General features: G+C 36.0%; 1 protein-coding gene and 3 non-coding genes across 14 annotated transcripts in view; all 4 read right to left on the reverse strand.

Annotated features, from left to right (window-relative positions):
* Window positions 1–3,432: 3,432 nt before the first annotated feature.
* The window catches only part of eif4g1a (eukaryotic translation initiation factor 4 gamma, 1a), a 53,736-nt gene continuing 31,366 nt past the window's right edge, over window positions 3,433–25,802 (reverse strand). For 9 of the 11 annotated variants that reach the window (XM_049476734.1, XM_022668367.2, XM_049476733.1 and 6 more), the window contains 15 exons: window positions 25,298–25,534; window positions 24,773–24,877; window positions 23,437–23,730; window positions 22,006–22,120; window positions 19,116–19,230; window positions 17,640–17,905; window positions 15,640–15,761; window positions 14,291–14,463; window positions 11,652–11,777; window positions 9,740–9,821; window positions 9,527–9,625; window positions 8,254–8,388; window positions 6,997–7,075; window positions 6,649–6,789; window positions 3,433–5,309 (listed from right to left, as the gene is read on the reverse strand). In XM_049476734.1, coding sequence (XP_049332691.1) covers window positions 5,125–5,309; window positions 6,649–6,789; window positions 6,997–7,075; window positions 8,254–8,388; window positions 9,527–9,625; window positions 9,740–9,821; window positions 11,652–11,777; window positions 14,291–14,463; window positions 15,640–15,761; window positions 17,640–17,905; window positions 19,116–19,230; window positions 22,006–22,120; window positions 23,437–23,730; window positions 24,773–24,877; window positions 25,298–25,534 — 2,274 coding nt within the window. In that variant the 3' untranslated portion in view covers window positions 3,433–5,124. The remainder of the gene's footprint in view (window positions 5,310–6,648; window positions 6,790–6,996; window positions 7,076–8,253; window positions 8,389–9,526; window positions 9,626–9,739; window positions 9,822–11,651; window positions 11,778–14,290; window positions 14,464–15,639; window positions 15,762–17,639; window positions 17,906–19,115; window positions 19,231–22,005; window positions 22,121–23,436; window positions 23,731–24,772; window positions 24,878–25,297; window positions 25,535–25,802) is intronic. The other 2 variants (XM_049476735.1, XM_049476728.1) reach the window with 1 other exon arrangement.
* On the reverse strand, window positions 10,073–10,148 carry LOC125802100 (small nucleolar RNA SNORD66). The gene has a single exon (XR_007439058.1). It is a non-coding gene; the product is annotated as a small nucleolar RNA SNORD66 (small nucleolar RNA).
* On the reverse strand, window positions 13,336–13,411 carry LOC125802096 (small nucleolar RNA SNORD66). The gene has a single exon (XR_007439054.1). It is a non-coding gene; the product is annotated as a small nucleolar RNA SNORD66 (small nucleolar RNA).
* LOC125802098 (small nucleolar RNA SNORD66) lies at window positions 18,973–19,048 on the reverse strand. The gene has a single exon (XR_007439056.1). It is a non-coding gene; the product is annotated as a small nucleolar RNA SNORD66 (small nucleolar RNA).

A 25,802-nucleotide genomic window follows, 5' to 3' on the forward strand; every position in this document is an offset into this window, starting at 1 on the left:
CGAGTGGGGGCTTAAAATTAACTCACCCGTTCAGAGTAGGAGTTTGAGATGAATTTGTTCAGTTTGGGGTTTAAAATGAACACATTCATTCAGTGCAGAAGTTCAAGATAAATTCAATTAGAGTAGGAGTTTAAGATGAATTTGTTTGTTTAGAGTAGAAGTTTGAGACAAACTCGTTCAGAGTAGGAGTAGGAGTTTGAGCTAAATTTGTGGGGGTTTGAAATGAACTCATATATCCTGAGTGGGGGTTTAAAATTAACGCACTTGTTCAGAGTGAGAGATTGAGATGAACTTGTTTGTTCAGAGTGAGAGATTGAGATGAACTTGTTTGTTCAGAGTGAGAGATTGAGATGAATTCACTCGTTCAGAGTGAGAGATTGAGATGAATTTACTCGTTCAGAGTGGGGGATTGAGTAGTATAGTATCCAGTATGAGTGTTAAGCCTGGTGACTCAGTGTTCTGAGGTAATTGGGGGGGAGGGGACGGGAAGGGGTGGTGGGTTATTAGTCACAGAGCTCAGGATCACAGTCCCGAATGTTTCAGGACATCGGGACGTAGCGTGTCGTATTTACTGCAGGAATTGTCAGCATGTCTGGAAGTAGGTCGCTGAATTTGCAGGACGTTGTGGAGGGAAGCCGTACGTTGATTTGAAGGCCTGGAGAGCGAGGATGACTCATGCGTTCATCTTCATCAGTTATTTCAGGTCCTGATGTTCCAGTGAGAGAATGGCGATACAGCTCGCAAAAAATGACGGGACACCCTGCTATTACCCTACATTCACCCACAGCCGCTTACACGGACATTACTTTATTACACCATCAAAGATCATTTCCCTTAAAGAGCTTGTACTATACATTTATATTTGCTATTTGTTGATGCAACTGCATTATTAGTATACCGTGTCTTCTGGAATCCTTTAAGAGCCTTAAAACAACACTTATTTTAAATATTAATCATATTTATAAGACTTCAGACTACACAGAAATTGTATTTTCCATCTAAAGCACTTTTTATTTCATGTCATGCATAGTGTCCAACCTGTTAAAAAACATGTTTTACGACAGGATGGACAAATTAATCAAAAGTTGGTTGAGCTAGAGTGGCAGACATGTTGAATATTTGTTCATGGAAAATTTCTTTTTCTCTCTCATTGGTACATTATTTTGATTTTATAAAATTAAAATTGTATTTACCATTACATTTTATCGAAACAGGTTGGACTAATACTCTATATATCTGTAGTATAGAGTCAATATGAGAAATATACATTGAAATAATTATGTTTGCTAAGCGTGCTGCAGTCCCTTGAAAAGAAAACAGTGCGAAGGTTGTGATGTCACTGATTACGTCAAATGTTCTTTTCTTAAATAAGCACTAAAACCGTTAATAGTTGAAATGTGGACATTTAAAGTTAGGAAAGATACAAATCCTGCTTAAAATGTTTATTAACCTCTCCTAACCTTTAAAAACAAACAAAAAAATGTATTGCTCACATTTCTGCCTCTGCAGCGCCCTCACAGGTTTAACTGTGCTATAGGCGAGGATTATGTTTCGATGTACTTTCTCCCTTCTGCCCCGCCCCTAAACCCATACATCACCCAGTGTCCCTCCCAAACTAGTCCTCACATTTATTATTATTTTTTTTTTTACATTTTTCAAATTTAAGCAGAGGGTGGATTTAGTTACCCTTTAAAGGGAATGGATTATTCCACAATGACGCAAAAGACACATATCCTTAAGATATATATTTAAGACATTGTTAAAATATCTAAATAAATAATAGAAATTCAATTTGAATTATGTTTTATATTAACTGCTTTAAAGAATCATTTAACTTAACCCAATAGCACTGCAGACATGGGAATAAACCTTATGCTAACATCAAATAACTGTATAAAATGTGTAAAACATCCTTTAAAGTGAAGTTTAACTCTATTCCTCTGCAAAAATGTATTGTTTCACAGTTTTTGCACTAAATTTCAACATGAACACTTTACAACAAAACAAAAAATGAGGTGACCCTGGGTTTACACAATATATACAACGCACAAAACGATGCAACAGTGTTGCAAGCGTGCAAATTTGGTCTCTTTCAACAAGAAAAAAAGAGGGGTATTTTGGGAGGGGCACTGGGTGATGCATGGGTTTAGGGGCAGGAAACTGCTCAATCATGGTTTCAAGTAATTCGAGCAAGGACTTACTATACAGTGATGTTTAAAGCTCTCGAAGCACTGATTGGCCAGAGAGAAGTCAAATTATGTAATGTGCACAAAAAAAAAAAAAAATTTGAAGCCCCATAGGATATGGTTATAGAAACATCACTCTGAAGGTGACAATGAGGGTGTTTTAAAATAAACAAGGTTTAGATACTTTAAGAGCCAGGAAATAGGACGGCAATTCAAATCTTGTCCAAGTAAAAGTTTTACCATGATAGCGATAAATAGACTGTTTTTTTCTTTTTCTTAAAACACTGCATTTTTCTTTAGCACAAGAAGCTCAAATTAGCTCTTGATAAAATGAAGAAAGCACTTCAGTTCAGTTTCTGAATCAGTTTCTCTGATTTTGCTATTTATAGGTTTATGTTTGAGTAAAATGAACATTGTTGTTTTATTCTATAAACTACAGACAACATTTCTCCCAAATTACAAATAAAAATATTCTCATTTAGAGCATTTATTTACAGAAAATGAGAAATGACTGAAATAACAAAAAAGAAGCAGAGCTTTCAGACCTCAAATAATGCAAAGAAAACAACAAGTTCATATTCATAAAGTTTTAAGAGTTCAGAAATAATCAATATTTGGTGGAATAACCCTGGTTTGGTTTTTAATCACAGTTTTTTTTCATGCATCTTGGCATCATGTTCTCCTCCACCAGTCTTACACACTGCTTTTGGATAACTTTATGCTGCTTTACTCCTGCTGCAAAAATTCAAGCAGTTCAGTTTGGTTTGATGGCTGTGATCATCAAACTTACATCTTACATGATTACATTCAGAGTCCCCCCACCCCAGTGGGGCTTAGGTCTGGAGTCTCCCAAAAGCAATGTGTAAGACTAGTGGAGGAGAACATGCCAAGACACATGAAAACTTTCATAGACTGTTTTCTTTATTTCATTATTTGAGGTCTGAAAGTTCTGCATCTTTTTTGTTATTTCAGTCATTTCTCATTTTCTGTAAATAAATGCTCTAAATGAGAATATTTTTATTTGTAATTTGGGAGAAATGTTGTCTGTAGTTTATAGAATAAAACAACAATGTTCATTTTACTCAAACATAAACCTATAAATAGCAAAATCAGACACTAATTCAAGAACTAAAGTAGAGTCTTATATTTTTTGTCCTCAGAGCTGTGTATGTGTATATAAAATTTATATACATTATTACATTCAATGATTAATTATTGCAATGCACATCCTTCAAAACCACACACATTAGCAACTTGATAGTCTTTTATTATTTTCAAATGTTCTTTTTCTCCAGCGTTTCCAGTTTCTGATGTGAAAGAAGCATTTCATCCTTAAATAATAAAGAAAAACCAAAAAACAAAAAATATTTACATTTTTTTTCTCAATAAAACTAATCAATGGTTTATTAAGCACCTCTCACCGTCTGGAAGAAAGCTCTTAAATACAGGGAAACTGCCATATATATATTTTTTTGTTGTTGGAAAGAAAAAAAAAATACATGGCATTATTATTAACGTCAGATATTTTTCTTTTTAAGTTTCTGAAAAAATAAAATGGAAAAAAAAAAAAAAAAAACCCACAAAAAAAAAGAACTTTAATATATATGTACAGAACGCTCCTGAAATGTGTTTCCACTCTGCAAGTAGAAAAGGCTTTAAGGATCATTACTGTCATCATCATCATCATCAAGTTGATTATTTTTATTCATTTTTATTTTTATTTTTATTTCTACTCTTCATGTTTTAATTACGATTTCTCTTAAAAATCCACTGCAGGCTTTTTTTCCGAGGCGCGAGGCCGCGACAGTCTGTCGACTGAAGAGGTAAAACGCAGAAGTTCGGGGAGGAGGAAGAGGAAGAAAGGATGAAGGCAGCAGGACAGGGATGGCTTACAGGAAGCATGTTGACCCTCGTCCAGCAGCAACGAGACGCCAAAAGAACAAAGTCCATCCCCCGCCGTCCTGCTCACCGCCAGCCCGCTAATGGAGCGAACAGGAGGCGAAAACGGGGGGAAAAACCTCGAAATCCATCCGTCGTTAAGAGAAAAGAAGTCTGTAAATACTCGTACTACACTCGCCGGCCTCTCGCTTCTCTCAGTTAAAGTTAAAAATAACACCAACCTCTTTCGCAAACACACCAAAAAAGATCCCTACTTAAGCGCTCTGCGTTTGATCTGACGTTAGAAACCCGAAACGGCACAGATCTGGTGCCTCCGGAACACGATATATATATATATTTATTTTATATGCATGTATGTATGAAAGAGTGAATGAACGAATGACACCGCCCTCTTATGCTAATGGCTACTATAATGCACCAGATGCATGTTATACATGTTATATATAGCATGTTGCATATATAAAATCTACACTGACAGGTTAATGCACAGCGCAGGTTGGTGCCATTTTTGTTTGCTTGTTTATTAATTTTTCAGGTAGTTTGCTAGTTTATTTCCCCCCAACAAACTACATAAAATCATCTTTTCAGCATTTTATCGTTTTATTGTAAGTGACGGCGCGTGGCCGCTAACGCGTTTTTGATATAAGCAAACCATCAGCATCATTCCAACTCCCCCAGAACTTTACGCATTTTTTTATTTTTATCTTTATCGTCATTTTTATCAGCATCATTTTTTATTACTTCTTCTTCGCGAAGTGGGCGCTCTCCACCAAAAAGGAGTATAGAGCAACAAAAAACAAAAAATAAAATAAAAAAGTTGTAGAAGTTATGATTGTAGTTTGTTTCAATGTTTCCGATGGAGAGCCTCTCAATAGAGAAGATTCACGAAGAGTTCAAGTTTGTCGTAGTCGTAATCGTAGTTGCAGTCGGAAAAGCTCCGCCCTCTTTTTACGCCCCCCTTTTCTTCCCTTGATTTTCTGATTTTCCCTCAAAACGAAGACAAATAAAACAATAGGAAAAAAGGAGGCGTGGTCTGGGATTAGCTGTTGTTGTCCGACTCCTCCTCCGCCTCCCGGAGCCAATTGAAGAAGCCGGTGACGGATTTGAGGGCCACGCCCTTCCCCATCTGCTCGGCGGGGTCTTTGCTGGACTCCCACTTGTAGAAAGCTTCCTCTTTGATGACGTCCTCGTCGTACAGAGCGTCGAACAGCATCCGCAACAGATCTACACAAAGAGAAAAAGAGACGAGAATTGGTCAATATAAAAAAAAATTAAGATACACCAAATATCATGTATCTATATAACAAAAATATATATTTATTTCAAGTGATAGTGCAGTGTTTTCTCTAATATCAAGATTAAAAGAGAAAATAAGAGATATATACATAGACTCTGCATAGCCTGCCTCCTGGTGCCAACTGCTACGCTATGTGGAGTCTATGTATATATATATATATCCATGCCATTATCAGTACATGATGGCTTTTTTCCTATAAAAATAGTCATTTATTTGCAGAAAATGAGAAATGGCTAAAATAACAAAAAAAAGATGCAGAGCTTTCAGACCTCAAATAATGCAAAGAAAACAAGTTCATATTCATAAAGTTTTAAGAGTTCAGAAATAATCAATATTTGGTGGAATAACCCTGGTTTTTCATGCATCTTGGCACCAACTTCCCGCATACAGACAAAGGCACAAGTGTGTGTGTGTGTGTGTGTGTGAGTCACAAGGGAGGGGAGGATGAGATAAACGCCTAAGCAGTGATTGGCTAAGGTATAGTAAGACAACATCTTCAGCCAATCAGAGAAAGAGTGTTTACAGCGCATAGAGAGAGACACTGAGGAGGACTCCAGTGGTAAAACAGCTTTTTCCAGATGGAAATACAACACTATCACACTCACTGAGGTCAAAGGTTAGAAAGTGCACGTCGAGTTCAAATTAAGTCCCCGAACAAAAAATTAGTCATGAACAAACCTCTATGCAGGTGCTTGTCTTTGCTGTTGTGCACTCTATACATCTGGCTTATGAAACACGGCGAGTAACAAAAGTAACGCAATAGTTACTTTTACTGGTAACTAGTTACTTTTATAGTGGAGTAACTCAGTTAGTAACTCCGTTACCTTATTGGAGAAGTAACTAGTAACTATAATTAATTATTTTTTTCAAAGTAACGTGCCCAACACTGCCAGTCTTACACACTGCTTTTGGATAACTTTATGCTGCTTTACTCCTGGTGCAAAAATTCAAGCAGTTCAGTTTGGTGGTTTGATGGTTTGTGATCATCCATCTTCCTCTTGATTAGATTCCTTCTCCTTTTCCAATATTCTAGCTGTACAATCGCAGATTTTAAGTTCATAAATGATAAATATAGTTTGCTTGAGTACGGATTCGACAGAACATTAAGTTTTCTAATTAGTTATTTAATTAGGTATTTATTTGATTAATAGATTAGAAAGATTTTTCCTATAATTTGGCCAGTTGAAAGTGTAGACAAGATTAATACTTTTCAGAAGCCTCTCTTTAAAAATAATAATAAAAAATATAAAAAAATAAAACACTCACTGGCCGGCTGCTCCAGCTGAACCATCAGAGCCTGGAGAGCGTAGAGAGCCTGAAGCTCCTTCTGCTCATCTGACAGATACTTCTGCAGCAGCTTCGCCCTCTGATTAATCTTCTCCACATCCACCTTATACGGGCTCTCACCTGCCAGAGGAACAAATTACAGTTAAACAATTAATACAGTACTTTACCTGCTTTATATATGGGTTTAGACTACTGTACTTATTTATAAAACAGGTTAAATAAGCAGTGAGTATCTGTTTAGTGCAGAATGTGCTACTAAAGCAGATTAACGGTTAAAAAATGATCAATAATTAAACGAAACAATGAAGAAAAACAGATTTTACTCACATATGGCGGACTGGCACACTGTGGTCATTAAGGTCCTCACAAACTGATTGGAGGCAACCTGCTGCTCATCAAGATTCGCCTACAAACACAAAAAAAAAATCAGCATTTTAGCATCTTACACACTAGGAGCTACATTTAAATGTGCAAAAAAAATAACACACTAATAAAACAAATGGGTACACTATAAAGCCGTATCCGGATTTGATCAGTTTCTCAGGGGGACGTCTGTGAAAAATAGAAAAAATATTTCACACTTCTCCTCAGTGATAAAACTCCTGCATCCGGACTGAAACTGAAAAAAACAGGAGGACCAGTGAGTTTTTAGGCATCACAGAGTTCAGTAGCTCCTCCATTTCCACTCGCTGTTGTGTTTTTTTTAAAGTGGATCTCCGTGGAAACCATGGCGTGCCCAAAGTGTAATTACGGTGCGCGGCAGTGGACAAATATCTATTTTATTTAAAGGCGAGGAGACAAAACTGAGTTCAGAGAAAAACAGTAGATAATTCAACCTGTAATTTTTTAAAGGGACTTCTGAGAAAAACAGATTTTAAAAATTAACCCAGAACCCCCTGAGAAACTAATCCCATCCAGATAAAGCTTAATGTAATGATTTTAAAAACTGTAAAACGCACATTGCCCAAACCCTTAAATATAAGAATGGCAGGGTTTTTACACATTGGAAATGTCAAAATTCAATATGCTTTTTTATTTACGCAATTTATCATTTGTTTTTGATTATTTAGAATCCATGTCATTGTCACCAAATAAGATTGTAAACAGGTAATGCAGCATGTACAAATATATTAAAATCAACCATAGAAATTCAGAGCATTATTTTTTAGAATATCCTAATTTTCTGGTTTAGAAAATAGAAAAATAAGTTTTTACATGCAATTTTTTCCATTCTGCATACTTCTATATAATTATATTTTATAGTTCCATATTGGAACAGGAAACCAAGAATGGGTAAAAAGAAAATCCAAGTTTTGCAAGATGCTGCATTTAGTTTACTGTATTCAAGCTGAGCACAAAGGGCAGAACACTGGTGGCACAAAATCAATGATTGCTTTTACACTGATTTTGGATATTTAATAGCATTTCAGAACAATACTAGAAACTAGAATTTTAGCTCTTTGATTAAATTAAGAAATACTGATCGTAGTTCTAGTCATATTAAAAAAAAGCCATAAAAGCCAACATTAAAAATGGCTGGGCAGTTCTAAAGCTAAGAATCTGTGTTTAAAAGTCCCCCCTTACCTCCACCCAGTCGTGGATCCTCTGGTTGTTGGCCTTGTCCTGGATCAGGCGGTCCAGGTTCTTGTTCAGCTCCTCGGCGCTGAGCTGCTTCTTACTGGACTTCTCAGACTCGTCTCCCAGAGTAAACTCCATCTTCTACAGAGAATAAAAAAAAAAAAAAAAAAAAAAAAAAAAAAACACTTAAAATAACCCAGATTATTACACGCAAATTACACCGATCTAAATAGAGGGGACTATTTGGGCAAAAGTATTGGGAAACTGCTTTTGTGTTGATTAGGGTTTAAAATAAAGGATTTGATATTCGATATTAAGTCAAATCAGACACCGTTCGCTAAGAAAACCTTTACAAAGCTCAAAAACATTTAGCAAAATACACTAAGCAGCAAATTACTAATATAAAAAAGCTAGATAAATGACAGAAATTACTTTACATTAGTTGCGCACAGGCTCTAAAATTCCCATCTTTAGATGTTTCAAAAGAAATACCACCTATTAAAAAGGCATTAACCAAAATTTAAAGGTCTTAAAAACAAAATAAATCATAAATTTAAAATACATACAAATGTAAAACAAACTCACTAACATAAAAATAAAATAAAAATTCTAATGCTGTGTTTTATTTACATTTTAATACCCATTATTAACACTTAAAACTTGATTTTAATATTTGTTTCAAGTAAAAAAAAAAAAAAAAAGATAAGTAAATCCTTGAATAAAAAGTTTGTATTAATATATTGGGTAATCAATAATCGTTTAAGGTTGTGTTCACACCTACAGCTGAAAAATGTAAAACAGACCTTAAAAAGAGACGCACCAAAAACCTAATTATTTGAAACAGTTCAATAACCTATAAACGGACTTAAGATAGTTCTAAGCAATTCCTTAAGTCAATTAGAGGCATTAACATCACAATTCCTTTAGTTCTCCAGTGTGCCTTAATATTATCCTTTAAGCTACAGTATTAATATATTTAAACAGGGCTGTAGTTGCTGCTCTTGAAGTTTTTTTGCACCTTGTCTCCAGAGTTTTAAGCAGTTTTATTATTTACAGTGAAAAACAGCAACAGGAGCTCCTCAGATAAAGTGCTCTTCTCATTTCTCTCCAGGCAGGACAGAGCAAGACGAGTGTTTGTGTCCACGGAGATGAGCTACAGTCTCTCCAGTGTGTTAGCTTTTGATGCTAACTGGCTAGCATTAGCTGTGCTGTCCTACGCAGCACTTCATAGTGCCTCTAAAGGTAAGGCATTAAAGACCTGAAACAGTGATTTTATTACCTGTTCCGTCACAAACTTGTTAACGTCCTCGTCCTCCGGCAGGAAGTCCTTCCAGTTGAGACCGGCTTCGTTCCACAGAGCTCCAGCCTTTTTATGGCTCTAAACAACAGAAATACAGACAGGAAATACATTATTAAAGAGTGTATGTGAGGTTTAACAACAAAAATGATAGAATAATAATAAAATCTGGTTTTGTGCTGCAAGATAACTTACCAGTCCTTTACAGAGCAGGTTGAGGATCTGAACCAGTAGAGTAGCAGCTTTCCCAATCGACAGCAGAGGCTTCGCCACCTCCCTATAATATAGCATCAGATAACAGGTTTATAAACATAAATAATATAATATGAATAAAACACAGCTAGAGCACTAATTCAACTGTTAAACTATATATCAATCATTCAACCCTTAATTTTAACTCTAGCAGCACTATACTAGATTTTTTAAATATATGTACTGTATTATAACAAAAACTATATTATTAATCATTTTTTCCCCCAATCGAATCATTTATAACCATTAATTTTACTTTAACTAATATACAGATGGCTCCTCAGTTCCTCAGTCCCATCAGTTTAGGTCAGTGGCCCAGACACGTGGCACATAATAGAGGTCATCACTGGAGCAGGTTCACATTACAGCGAACCGGATAAAATACTTAACTAATTTTTACTGAAGCAGAGTTCTATAATGTCTAGCACTTGTTTGAATGTTCGTTACATTTCACCTTAAAGTATTAGTCTGCATTATTTAGTTTCTAAACTAAACGCAGAAGCATTTCTTAGAAGAGAAGAATATGGATAAAATATAGTGTTTAATGGTATCAGTGTGCTGAACCACCATGTCTGCTAATTCTAATAATATATATTTATTCTAAAAACTGGGGTGTCGGGTCTCTTTTCGCAGGAGTTCTTGCTCTTCTGGTCAAGTCACGCGTCTTTACGTACTTGCGTCACACGTACAGCCTCTAAACTTACTGAAGGCGAGCGGCTGGTGGAGCAATGGGGACTTCAGAAGGGGAAACTCAGAGCTCAGTAGCTCATTCACCCAGAGTAAAACCGAAGACGCTATATTCACTAGTGTTGTGAATCTTAGGGCATTTTACGATAAGTCATCACGATACGTTGCCCATGATGGCGATTATATATTACGATACTGTAATTGTGCAATACTTAATATATTACAAGGCAATTCTCTACAGTACTTCATGATACAATATCATGATCATCAGCATTACTCAATACGTCACAAGACTATTCTCTGTTTCCCCTTCTGAAGTCCCCATTGCTCCACCAGCCGCTTGCATTCAGTAAGTTTAGAGGCTGTACGTGTGACGCAAGTACGTAAAGACGCGTGACGTGACCAGAAGAAGAACTCCAGCAAAAAGAGACCCGACACCCCAGTTTTTAGAATGAATATATTAATTTTATTGTATCGCGATACAATATCTGATACGTTTTTCACAAAAGATTACAATATAGTAACTCAACATATCACAAGACAATTCTCTACGATATATCAATATGTTGCAACAATAATGATTATGATTGTGACTCTATGATACTCAATCACAAGACAATTCTCTACAATGCGATATGATTTATGATGCATCTCCCACAATAACGAGGATATAAAGATATCAAGACAACTCTCTACGATACCTTTGATACGTTTCCCACAATATCGATAACACGATACTGCGATACTCAATATATCAAGACAATTCTCTAAAATATGATTTCACAATACATTTTGATGATAATCAACATATCCTGATTCTATGATACTCGATACATCAAGACAATTCTGATACTACACAATACAATATTATCTTGATACTGCGATTCTACGATACTCAATATATCAATTCTCTACGATATATATTGATATGTCTCGGCAATACTGTTGACAAACCGATACTTTGATACTTAATATATCACAGTACAGTTATCTAGAAAAAGTTATTTTACGTTCAAACTGTAACAAACTGGCTGTGGAGATCTGCGCAGGCGCAGCAGCCAGAAAAAGCCCAAAAATTACACTCTGTACTCAAATGTTTGCCTCAAAAATGCACACAAACAATATCCATACTGTTGATTTAACTACTGAAACTGAAGGTGACGCCCACCTGAAGAGCTCTGCCATAGGGATTCCTCCCTCATGCAGCATGGGAGTGATGATCTCAGCAAGGTACAGCCAGATATGAGGAATGTCGATAGCCATATCATCAGCAACCTCCAGGATCTCCTGAAGCCTGAGAAAAAAAAAAACAAACAAAAAAAAACACCAGAAACAAACGCATTAATATTAATATATTAAAAATATTAAAAATCATTACTGTACCATATGTTTCACGTTTCAATAAGGGGGACCAGATAAGGCGCAGCATCAATGAACGTCTATTTCCTGAGCTATTTTCATACACAAGAGGCACCAGATTATAAAGCCCATTATGTGGCACTAGTAAGGAACAGGGGTGTCTCCATGTTTCCCTTCTAATTTAGCATTTTTTAAATGTTGTGCAGTGTAGAAGAAACCAGTTTATCCATTTTTCCAATTTTAGTTCCCTCATTTCTGCCTCATTTTCAATTGTAATTGTAAATTGTAAAAAATAAAAAAATTAAAAATTCAGATTTTTCAATTTTTGCATTTTGCAAGTTGGATCATACTATTAGTTTTGTGTTGCAACATACAAAAATGGACAATTAATAAAAAAAAAATCTAGAAATTCTTGAAATTCTGTTTGCGAAAGGCTAAAAAATTAAAAACTATAACTAAAAAAAATATTAATTTCGAACTTAGCTTAATAGTCAAAAAATTACACTGCTAAATGTTGAACACTGAACAAAGTGCTTCAGTTTATATACAGTAAGCTTAGATATCCAGATTTACACTAAGGCTGGGTGCAGCAGCATGAGCAGCTAACTGCTAGCGCTAGCCAAGATTAGCATATAGTGTATAACTCTGTACTTCAGTACAGTGGCTTTACTGCTCCTTAATACCTGAGTGGTAGAATTTGCTGTATTATAAGGTGCACTGACTATTTTTGCGAAAATTAAAGGATTTTAAGTGCATCTTATATTATAGTGCGAAAAATATGGTAGCACAACATTTATTATCTGATCATGCGACATCATGATTGAATGAAGCATTATTTTTTTATTGCACAGCCTTTCATACTAATTAATACTGCAACATCTGCCCTTACACTCTGGAGCTGAACTGTTTGTACGTACGGCAGTGATCAGTAAGTGTAAGTGTGTGTGTATGGGGTGTGTATGCAGTGTGTATGTGGTACCCTGCTGTGCAGGAAGGTGTGCTGCATCAGGGTTGATCAGATACTGCTATAATTTGACGGCTAATGAGGCGGGATTAACCACTGTGTACTAAAATCGGCCTTAATCACCATAAACAAGCTGCGGTTCAGGTTATAATTATAAATAATAATTATAAATCTGCTTCTTCTGATTCACTGAGCCACTATTTTCATGTGTAATTGCATTATTCACACAAAAGCCTGAGTTAATGACTAAATCACCAGCAGAGGGTGCTGCTCTTTACCTAAAAAAACATCAGTACAAAACAGACAAAATACATCATTTACTAACAATTAAAGCAATATAATTGCAATGTACAAATTATACAAGGTGCTAATTATATTCAATAAGGGGAAAAGGCTAAAATAATGAGATGAAATTCATTTATAAGCTTATTGTTTTAGAGAATGCACGAACAAGGCTGCCAAAGATCAAATAGTACAATCGGATAATTTTTTTTAATCATTAATTTCACTACAAATAATAAACAAACAGCTCCTCAGTTCCTCAGTCCCATCAGTTTAGGTCAGTGGCCCAGACACGTGGCACATAAAGGAGGTCATCAGTGGAGCATGTTCACATTACAATAAAATAACCGGTACGTTATATTTAACCAGACTGGAGCTCTGGTAACTTTAGGTAACGCTAAGCTACGTAAACAAAACTGTTATTTTGTTTATTTAAGTTAAACGAGTGCTGAATGTTAATCTACACAGATTTCTCTCCTTAAAACTGTATTTGTGTGAATAAGGTAAACGCTTCTGTTTAAGTACAGCAAGCTTAGATTTCCAGATTTACACTAAGGCTGGGTGCAGCAGTATTAGCATTAGCGCCTAACAGTAAATGCTGACCGACAGAGCTACACTGAGGAACCCTGAGTGTTCTGGTAAGCCAGGGTAATATCAGCTAGCGGTTTCTCCCACGTAGCTTGTTTTAACATGATAAACACTGAACAAGGAAAGAGCTAGTGCTTAGCGCGGTTAGCAGCTAATGCTAACACTGCTCCATTCTCTGAATTGAATTATAGTCCGACAAATATGGTAGTTTCAATGTTTTATGGCCATTTTCTTTGTAACAAGCATTACCGTGCCTTGGTAGCTAGCTATCTAGCTAAATTTCTCGTTCCGCCTTAAATAGTGCAACAGACAAGAGGCTGAATTGTTTAAGGTGGAAAGAAAAAATAAAATAAAAGCTAATTTTAGTTGCCCAATACAGACAAATAAAGGGTTTGACTTTTTTTTTTTTTTTGACTGTTGCTCCCCTCTTGCTCCCTCCTTTTTTTAAGACCTACGATAAAAACTAAAGTTAACTAGTCAACCAGCAGCAGCAGTTAGGTTGCTGAACTTTAGAGCTCCATTGCTCCATTATATAGACGAATTTCACCCATTTTCTCAAAAAACAAGGCGTATAAATCAGAAATGGGATTGTAACCAGTACTAATAAGACTCACCCTTTATAGTACAGGTCTTTGGGCAGGATGCTGGCGCTTATCAGCTGGCGCAGCAGCAGGCCCATGTGCTCTCGGGCGATGGTGCTGCGCTCCAGAGTCGACTCCACCCCCACCCGAACGAACACGAAGAGATTAGCGGTGCTGTTCAGCTCCCGCACGCACTGCACCGCCTCCTACAGGCCACACAGAGAACACACACCGTTAACATCACACACACACTCAAACTAATTTATATTACAAATCAGAGCTGCAACGATTTGTTAGTTAATGATCTTTGAAGAGTGATTGAGCATAAATTGCTCAGTCTTTCTAAAAAGCATGTAAACACACCAGATAAGGGACAAGACAACAGCCGTACTGTATGTTTAAATGTACAATGAGCTTATTTATATACAGGAGTTTAAATCCCATGTTTAGTGGCTTTTCTGGTTCTGAAGTGATAGTGAAGGTCTCTGGTGGAACTGCAGATTGTGGTAAACCCGTTCTCTAAGAGCAAGGGGTTGCCAGGTCCAGCAAAAATACCCAGCACAAAATCTAAGTCTTAAACTAGCCAAAACATAGCGCATTTTAAACCATTTGAAATTAAGGCTTTTTGGAAGCTGTGGAACACAGTAACATTAATTCATTAATTAAGAGCACCCGAAATTTTTTTATTTTCAAATATAGCAAAAAAATAATAATAATAAAAAATAAAATAAAGGAAAATGTAAAAAAAAAAAAAAAAAAAAAAAAAAAAAACACGTAGCAAGTACTAATAATTAAACAAATTGTAAAATAACTTTGTTTCTCATTAGAAATTACAAACCACTTCATCACAATAGAACAAAAATAATTTTTTTACAAAACTTGGTCAAAATTTAAAGTAAGACAAATTCTATTAACATTCACATTTAGGACATATTCTAAGACACTTAGAAGTATAATATAAGAGCTGTTCATACAAGACCGGCTGTTGCTTGTCCCGTTTAGGTTAAAATAGGTACGTCATACTACTTATATAATATAAAAAAAAAAAAAATCCAGCAAAATCTCTATAGGGCAGTAAAATTTTTGCTGTGAAGACGCAGTAAAAGATGCACCGACTCAAAATCCTCATCAAAAGGAAAAATCAAATAGAGGGCATGACAAACAATCGCGATTAATCGACTAATCGAATAAATAATCTGCAGATTAGTGGACTACTTAAAATGGGTTTATTTTGGTTTCAGGTTGACAGTTATAAAATCAAATCTGTCAACTTGAAATCAAAATAAACCTATTTTAAAAATAGCCAAATAATCTGCCGATTATTTTTTCGATTAGTTGATTAATCGTCATTATTTAAGTCAAAATGCTAAAATGCTGTTTACCTTCAGGTCGTTGATGTGGAGGTACTCCTCGATGATGGCCGTGGCTTTCTTCTCCACCTCCTCCTCACTCAGAGCCGGTTTGGATGGAGCGGGAGGCGGCGTCGGCGCTGCTTCACGTTTCACTGCAGAAAACGGACAGAAATATGAAAATAAATAAATCAAATCAATCAATCAATAACAGTAGCAGCACTGACTACAATGCAACTCTTTTTACACCATTAAAAATAGTAGTACCACCTTCTTGTTTGCTTCTACAGCCATAATCCTGTTATGTTTTATCAGCTCCACTGTGCATATATACAGAAATATAATATATTCCACTCTGTATAAAATAATAATTAAATATCTCCATATATCCAGAATTAAAGTAAAATAAATTATACTGGACAGATATAATCTATAGTCCCAAGAAGATATATAACAGGAAATGAGAACAGTGTGATTTTTTTTTTTTGATAAAAACAGTTATATGTCAATATTTCAGTATTATTATTATGGTTCACCATATTAAAAAAACGTTGGCAATATAGTCTGCGTGTGCAGCACTACATCAATCTAAAACAGAGTGCGCCCTCTTGTGGACTAAAAAGGAACTGAGGAAAAAAAAGCTGCAGAAGATCCAGTTTGCTCTAATTTTAATGTTTTGCCACAAGAGGGTGTAAATCTCTGACCCAATAACTACCATTCAAACAACTCAAACCCAAGCATTTAAAAACGAACACACACTAGCGCTGGGTGTTATGATTAAAAATATATATATATTTCACAATGTGTTTATTTTTTTGTTTTTTTGCATGCCTGGGCTATAATATAAATCACTAAGGCTTTAAATTAAGGCTTGAATTACTATTGGGTTTACTTTGTCCCACAAATTTACACAATATATAAAGAAATCAGACTTTATTATCAGAAAAACAGCTGAAAAACAAACAATAGCCCTTAAAAAGAAAGATCAACTTCAACAACTTTAACATGGCTTCCTTTTTAAAAATAGTACCATAAACATAATAAACGGAAATAAAACACTCAAATGTTTACGCATTCAAAAGTATTACGTATTGCACAAATTAGACAAGTTTAATATCAAATTATAATGCTATTATTGAACTATTAGAGGCATTAAAGTATTAAAATCATAGATAATTCCCTTCTTTCTTCAGTTAAATACTTTTAGTTCAGTTACTGCTCTTGAAGTTTTTTTACACCTCATATTCAGTGTTTTGGGAGTTTTATGACTTTTCCATACCCAGGACCGATTCTAGGAACCGATTCAGTGCCTCTAAAACCGGTGTGTATTTTTCACATACTGCCATACCGCTAATTTCCCCTCTGCTATACGGGATATTAGGGATGTGTTATATCGTGTGTCGTACACAACAATATCGCCAAGATTTTGAATACAAACAATATTATATCCTGAAATATGGTGCAATATCACCCACCCCTAATTATCAGATCAGGGTTCTACTTTTATACTGTTTTTAGCTAAAAGAAAAATTCACACTGTTCATCATTTCTCATTATATATCTACTAGAGACAGATTCTGTCCAGTATAATTTATTTTACTTTAATCCTGGATATATGGAGATATTTAAAGTGCATTATTATTACTATTAGTATCATGACTCGGTGATTATTCTGAATCATTGACTTCTTTTACAAACCTGATAAAATTCTTGTATTTTTAATATCTCAGTTAGGGGTGTGTTATATCACACCATAGATAATAAAATTACATTTTCATTTTTTGTTGCAGTAGTGTATTCTTGAAATATGTATTTTTTTAATTCAAATGTTTTGTCATATACTCGCCAAGAGTATAATTATTGTGAAAATACCATGAAATATCGTGATATTATTTTAGGGCCGTATCGCCCACCCCTACTGGATATACTGGCCAGCACTCACACACTCACCCCATAGTAACAGTAAGAGTATGATTTGATGAGTGCACTACAATGATTCCCTCCGAAAACGATACCCCCGCCACCATGCTTACCGGTTTCTTTGCTCCTGGCTCTCTCCCGGCTGCCCCGGTCGTCGGTCATGCTGGCCACGCGGCGGACGGCGTCGGAGGCGGCGCGGTTGTCGGCTCCGCTGGAGCGCTCCTGGTTCTCTCGGCTGAAGCTGCGCTTGGTGATGGCGGGGCGGTTCCGGTCCTCCCGGCTGTCTCTCCGCTCGAACCGGTCAAACCGATCCCCTCGGTCCCGATCGCCCCGGTCTCCTCTGTCCCGGTCACTGCGGTCCCTACTGGAACTGCTTCTGCTTAAAGTAAAAAAAATTATAATAAAAATTATATAAAACCAAAGAAAAACCAATTGAGAAGCTCAACCCACTACACTAGAATTTACTACAGACACTTAAACCTCTTAAAGGAGAACTCTCTACTCACTAGGTGTAACATTTACACTTTTGGTGTAGTAAAACATGAAAGAGTCTTAAGTTTAAAGTTTGTCATTTCCACATCATGTCAAAACATACAGGCATTAAAATGCTTGGGGTGAGGCTCAGATAATCACTTTTAGCATATTAACTCAGTATTAACCATGTACCAAAGATTTCCTCTTTGGGAGAAATCTGCCATTTTATTTACTTCTGTAAGATATTTTATTTTAAGGAGTTTTTATAGTTTAATTAAAGAATTACTGTATTTTTCGGACTATGAGACGCATTATTTAACGACACTATTGAGGATTCCCTTCAAATGGGGAAGCATCCAATTAACAAACTAAACTTAACAAAAAAAACTTTTTTTTAAGTCAAACGAGTTAAATTTTAATCTACACAGATTTCTCCTCTGATAACCTGATAAAATGTATTTGGGTGAGTAAAACGCTTCCTTTTATTAACAGTTTTAGCTTAGATTTTTCAATATTTAGTCTAAGAGTGAGTTTTCAGTGAAGTTTCTCCAGTTCTAAGGCTGGGTGCAGCAGCATTAGCATTAGCCGCTAACCCGACAGCGCGAGACTGAGGAACCCTGAGTATTCCGGTAAGCTACAGTGCCATCAGCTAGCGGTTCGTCTCATGTAGCTTGTACCTGAACTGTGAAAGAGCTAGCACTGCGGTTAGCGGCTAATGCTAAGGCCAATACTGCTCCAGCCTTAGTGTTGGAGAAACTTCTCTGTACTTCAGCAGAGTGTCTTTACTGCTCCTTAATACCTGACTGATAGAATTTATACATAAGGAGCACCGGATTATAAGGAGCTCTGATGATTTTTGGGAAAATTGTTGTATTTTTCACGCTAAAAAGGTGCATTTAAAATCCTTTAATCTAATTTTATTCTGTTTGAGTTATTTTAAGATGTTACACCAGGTTTAACGTCCTGCTGGTTCTCCTCAGTTCCTCAGTCCCATCAGTTTAGGTCAGTGGCCCAGACACGTGGCACATAAAGGAGGTCATCAGTGGAGCATGCAGTGTGTTTTTAAGGGGGAAAATAAAGGGTGCAGAAAATAAGTGACTTTTATTTTGACTTGCCTGTTAAGAGCTCTGCGGTCTGAGTCCATGGAGGAAGAGGAAGGGGTGGAGGAAGGTGCCGCCTGCTGCAGGGCGGAGAACCGGTTCAGGGTGCTCGTGGCAGGACGACCTGAGTCTGGAGGAGCAGAATACATAGAAAAATGCAGGTTGGTGGGTTTTGTTGCGGTTTTATTCCCACTTCAGCACATATTTGGCTATTTGTGGTATACACTTTATAACAGAGCTAAGTTGTTTAAAGGTTCTAGCAGGACAAGAGATATTTTGCTACATGTGTGTTAAATTAGGTGTTTGAAGTTAAAATACCTTTACCAGGGAAGATTTTAAAGTTTTTATTTGTATTTTATGTTCTTTTATTGGTAGTAAGATTGTTTTACATCCTCCTGAAACCCGTACTTTCTTTTTTTTTTTTTCTTAATGTGAATTTTTAATTTATCCTAGCTATTAAGGATTAGAAGGAACTAGCAAGTATAAAAGTTAAACTTTGTAAAAAATAAAAAAATGGATGAGGATTTCTGTATGGACTGGCTGTAGAAACTTTTGACTGGGATTCCCATAATGTTGGCCAAAGGGTCAATGTTTTAATAAATGTATCATGGTGCAGTGAAGCAGAAATGTAATGTCCTCATATGTGGACACAAGAGCATATGGTTATAGGCAGGACTGTCTATTGGGATGCGTTTCATCATTAGCAGGATGTTGCACGAGACATGTTGACAAGATGGTTTCTATGTTTCAAGATGTCTATGTGTTAGATTTTCGCCATTTGGATTTGATAAAAAATGCGGGTTTATCACCTTGATTTGGCCATACAATATGAAAACCTACTAATCAGAAAATCACTGTGCTTAAGTTACAGTACTGATTTCCACTACATTAACCCCTCACAGGACTTTATTAGTATATGAGCTACAGGTGTAGGTGATAAACCCTTTTTGAAGGTAAAGAAGCCACCTGTTTATTCTTTACTCCACTTAATTATATCAGTTCAGCTACAGGAACCAGCACCAAATTCTTAAATATTAAAATACTGTATTTTAACTTTAACTTTCTGCAATTAAATAAAGATAAAACAGATTATTTTATTTGGGAATAGTAATGAGAGGCACAGACTAGCTGCCTATCTGGATTCAAAAAGCCTGAAATCTAAAGAACTAGTGCGTAATCTTGGTGTACAAATGGACTCTGATCTCACTTTTAACAGTCACGTCAAAGCCGTCACCAAATCAGCATTTTATCACCTCAAGAACATCAATAAGATCAGAGATTTTCTGTCTAAATCAGACCTGGAGAAACTCATCCACGCCTTTATTTCTAGTAGGATTGATTACTGTAATGGACTCCTAACTGGACTCCCAAAAAAGACCATCAAACAGCTTCAGCTGATTCAGAATTCAGCAGCCAGAGTTCTGACTAGGAGTAAAAGAAGGGAGCACATCACCCCCATCCTTAAATCCCTACACTGGATACCAGTCTGTTACAGAATAGACTTTAAGGTACTGTTACTGGTGTATAAATGTGTTAATGGTGCAGGACCAGCATATTTATCTGATGTGCTCCAGCAGTATGAGCCGAGCAGAACTCTCAGATCATCAGGAACGGGTCAGTTAGAGCCGCCTAAAGTAAAAACTAAACACGGAGAGGCAGCGTTTAGCGTTTAGCTGCTACGCTGCTCTTAAATGGAACCAGTTAACAGAGAGCATTAGAAGAGCTCCAACACTAAACATGTTTAAATCCAGACTGAAAACCTACATGTTTGATCAGGCCTTTAGCTCAGCTTAAAACACTGCAGCTCTGCCCACTTTTATTCTGTAACGGCACTTTTATATTATGTTTTATTCATGCTTTATTCTTATTAATTCCTTGTTGTTCTTTTACATGTTTTTAATTTAATTCTCTTTGTTTTAATCATGTTTTAATCAATCATGCTTTATTCTTATTTTAGTTTTTATTTCCATTTTTACTGTTAATCTTTTACATGTTTTTTTTATTTGATTTCTCCGTGTATTTTCTAATTTGTAAAGCACTTTGAATGACCGTTGTGTATGAAAGGTGCTATATAAATAAACTTGCCTTGTATTTTTTAAACTATAAGACGCACTTAAAATCCTTTAACTTTCCCCAAAATCATCAGTGCTTATGTATGAATTCTACGAGTCAGGTATTAAGAAGCGGTTAGCCGCTAATGCTAATGCTCCAGCTTTAGTGCAAAATCTGGAAATCTAATCTGTGTAGATTAATATCCAGCACTTGTTTAACTTGTCTAACTCATCTAAAATCTTTTTTTTTTTTTCAAGAATTACAGTTTTGTTTACTTAACTTAACTTTAAAAAGGTCTGAGACCTGCTGAATTAGAAGGAAAACTTTGGAACACTCCTGTTCCTTACTAATGGCGCCTTATAATCCAGTATTATAGTCTGAAAAATACGGTAGTTATAAAAACTAGACAACCGAAAACGAAACAAAAGGTTTGGATGATATAAAATGTTTGATTTAAAAAAAAAAAAAAAAAAAAAAGGTGTTTTCCTAAACTTAAATTTTATGATTTCTATATATTATAGTTAGATAGATACAGATTCAATTTAACTTTAATTTTTTAAATATTTGTAACAATTAGGATTAAATGAATTTCAATAGTAACAGTAAGCAGCCCTCTTTAATCTTACTTGCAGCTTTTATATTAAACACTTTCAAATAAAGAAACAATGATAATGAAGTGTAAAATATTAAAATAATTTAATTTGCAGCTTCTATATGTAAAGGTGTACTAATCTCCATTATAGCATTTACACATTAAACATTAAAACAGCTCAGATTCGAGAGATATGTAAAAAATATATAAATAAATAAATAAAAATTAAGTTAGTGTGAGAGTATGTGAGGAAACTCGTACCTTGTTCTGCACTGGGTTTGGCTCCAGAACCTCCAGAGCTGCCTTTACCCCAGCTGCCCCATGTTCCCTTTCCTCCGGGGGCAAGTAGCTGGTTATTAAAGTCCAGTGCACCAGGCTGCAACAGAAAAACAGGATAAAAAATCACTAAAAATCTATAAAAATGACTAAAAATCACTAAAACATTCAAACCTGAATAAACAAATCAAATGTAGGGGACAGAACTTTGCATCTTTCCAGACAAAAATTACTAAATTACAGCATAATTCACTGTTAAGTAAGGCTGTATCCCAATTGCATGCACACTAGTAATATTTAAGGGGAGCGACTATACACTGAAGTTACCGTATTTTTCGCACTATAAGGTGCACCATTAATGAACGTCTATTTTCTTGTCCATTTTCATACATAACACGCACTGGATTATAGGGCGCATTTTAAGAGACAGTACAAGGAACTTCTGGGGGAAAAAAACTTTAAAATAAAATCTTTTTTTATGAAGTTAAAGTGCTGGATGTTAATCTACACAAATTTCTTTCCTAAAAACTGTTTATTTGGGTGAGTAAAGGGTTTCCATTTATTTAGAGTAAGCTTAGATTACCAAAGTTCTAACGAGGTTAGCAGCAGCCTAGAGGCCGATAATACTCCCTTTTAAACAGGGAAATAGCGAGCACAGTTAGCAGTTAATGCTAATGCTGCTCCAGCAGTGCTAGCTGGGGTTAGGAGCAGGCTACAGGCCGATAATTCTCACCTTTGTACGGGGAAATAGCGAGCGCGGATAGCGGCTAATGCTAATGCTATTTCAGCACCAGTGTCGGAAAGCTAAACTGAAACTCCAGAATAAAAACTGCATGACTAAAAATTCATACATAAGACACACTGGATTAAAAGGCACACTGTCGATTTTTGGGAAAATTAAAGTATTTTAAGCTCAACTTATAGTGCGATAAATACGGTAGTATAGGGGACCGACTATACACTGAAGTTAATAACGTGATTTTGGCAGAAATATAGTAACTACATCCACACATTCAATGCATGAGACACCACTCACATATTCTACAAGTCAGTGCAGTGTTTTTTTTTATATTGCATGGGACACGCCAAAAGTGACGGGACTGGCCAAAGGTCATGAGATGTCATAGAAGCAGTGTTTATACACTTTAACTAATAAATTTTATGATTTTTTTTCAAGACTTTTCCATGCCTTCAAGGCAAATTTTTAAGACTACACAGTTTTTAAAACAGTGCAGTCATGGACAATAATGAATTAACTAATCGATAAACTGAAACACAAAGATTTGTAGACTAAATCTCCATGACTTTTCCAACTTATCCAGGTCTGGAAATTGCTATTTTCAATTTCCATGACTTTTCCAGGTTTTTCATGAGCGTATGAACCCTGTACAGGTCAATACAAACAGCAGGTGGTACCTTGGTGATCTTGCTGAGGCGGCTGGTGTCGATGGGTCTGCTCTTGGTGGTGATGGGAACGGTGTTCCAGCCCTCGTCCTGTGGCTGGCTCCTGCCGCCGCCACCACCGCCGCCGCCACCGCCGCCGGACGAGTGTGGCCCTCGGACCCCGCCGCGGCCCTGAGTCGAGTCCTTCTTGGACAGCAGCTGCTGCTGGACCTTGATCTGCTCTCTGTGCTCCTCAAGCTCCGCCTCCTTGTGGATCTGATCGATGGTTTTTGGACCCTGATCGCCTCTCCTCGGAACCCAGGAGTTCTATTGGACAAGAACAAAAAAGGGGAGGGGCCACACATTTACACAGAGTGCTAAAGAACACAATATAATAGAGCTAGCAGTGTGAGAAAATATTGAAAATATTGAAGTACTGTGATACTGTACTGATGTATAAAGAACACAGGATTCATCTTTGATAGCTTAGATTAGTTTAGATAAGCTAAGATTGGTGTCAGAAGTGGTGCATTTAGTGTTGTGTTCTGTTTTAACTCAGTTTATACTTTTTACTATTTTTAACATTTGTACTTTTTATTTTTATGTAAATCATTTTTATTTTGATAATATATTAGTTTATTATTATTTATTTTATCATTTATCATTCTTATTCTATCATCTACGTTCACAATAATTTTTCCTCATTTTATATAAAATTTTTACTTGCGTGCATTTTTTGTTTTAAATGGCCATTTTATTTAGATTTCACACACACACACACACACACACACACACACACACACACACACACACAAACAAACCTTAAAAAATTGTAATAAGCGAAAAGTTACTTTATTTCAGAAATTCAGTCCAAAATGTGAAAGACGCGGATTTCATTTGCCAGCAGGACTTGGCATGCTGCCCACACTACCCAAAAAAATTTTATACTGTAAATTCTCAGCTACAACATAACTAACATTGTGGGGATAATATTGATTGAGAAATACTGGTGATATTGTATTGATATATAAAAAACACCATATTCATCTTTATTTAATAGCTTAGATTAGTACAGATTGGTGTCAGAAGTGGTTTATTTAGTGTTGTGCAGTCTTGTGTTTAAGACTCTTCTACTAGATAGCGATGTTTTACTCTAATCAGATAAAAAATAAACTTTTTTTTTTTATTATTGAAACAATTGTAATATACTGCAATATTTTGTATAATATGAGTCATAACCAATGTTTTAAGATGCATATCGCATTGCCAAGTTCTCACAAACACAAAAACTAGTATATTATGATTACTATAATCTGAAAAATGAACAAAAACAAGAAAAACTTAAGACAACAAAAAGTGAATTATTTACCCGTCTGAGGTCCAGAACGTCCTGGAGCATGAAGCGAATCCTGGAGGAGGTTTTTCTTTCCTTTATGATTTTCTCCATCTGGTTGAAATACTGATCCATACGAGGCTGTGTACACAAAATCACACGTTTATTTATTAAAGTTGCATAAGTTATTTTAAATAGAATTAAAAAAAAAAATGCAGTTTTTAAATCATTGGAATTACTTATTATATAAATACTAGTGCATTTAAAAGTTATTTTATTTCAGTAATTAAGTTAAAAATGTGAAACTCGTATAATTATACTGACACACTCGTATATAGCAGTGTGCCAAGTCCTGCTGGAAAATGAAATCCGCATCTCCACAAAAGTTGTCAGTGAAAACAATCACTGACCATCAATAAATTTTGCATTTCATTAGAAATTCAAGGGACCATAGTCTGGAGGAAGAGTGGAGCTGAAGATTTCATTTTCCAGCAGGATTTGGCACATTGTGCACACTGCTAAAAGTACCAATATTTATTATAGTGGAACGTATAACCCTACCTTGGCCTTCTCGAAGTCGAGGTCCTTGCCGATGGTGGACAGCAGCCTGCAGAGACACTCCAGACTCTCCTCGTCGTGGTTCTTCAGCAGCTTGACGATGCAGTCGTGCATGATGGGCTCCGTCAGCATCTTCAGTTTGAAGAGTTCACCGATGAATTTGATGTTTCCTAGCGATCTGCGCCGGGCTGTATCCTTCGCCTCCTCCAGCTCGTCCTTCAGCCGCTGACGCTCCTCGCCCTGCAGGAAAAAACAGCAGGGGTCAGTTTCAGGAGATCACCAGATACAACACCTCCCACAGCATTTCTTAGAATTCAGATTTTCTCTCATCATTTCCTTTTACAACCATTTAATATAAAATACTTAATTTCAGTAATTCAGTTTAAAATGTGAAACTCATTAAATAGATATTACACACAGAGTGATCCATTTCAAGCATTTATTTTTTTTTATTGCTGATATAAGACTAATTGGTACGTTTGGCAGTGTGCCAAGTCCTGCTGGAAAA

This window comes from Astyanax mexicanus, chromosome 4 (genome assembly GCF_023375975.1).
Source record: "Astyanax mexicanus isolate ESR-SI-001 chromosome 4, AstMex3_surface, whole genome shotgun sequence".
NCBI classification, from domain to species: Eukaryota; Metazoa; Chordata; class Actinopteri; order Characiformes; family Acestrorhamphidae; genus Astyanax; species Astyanax mexicanus.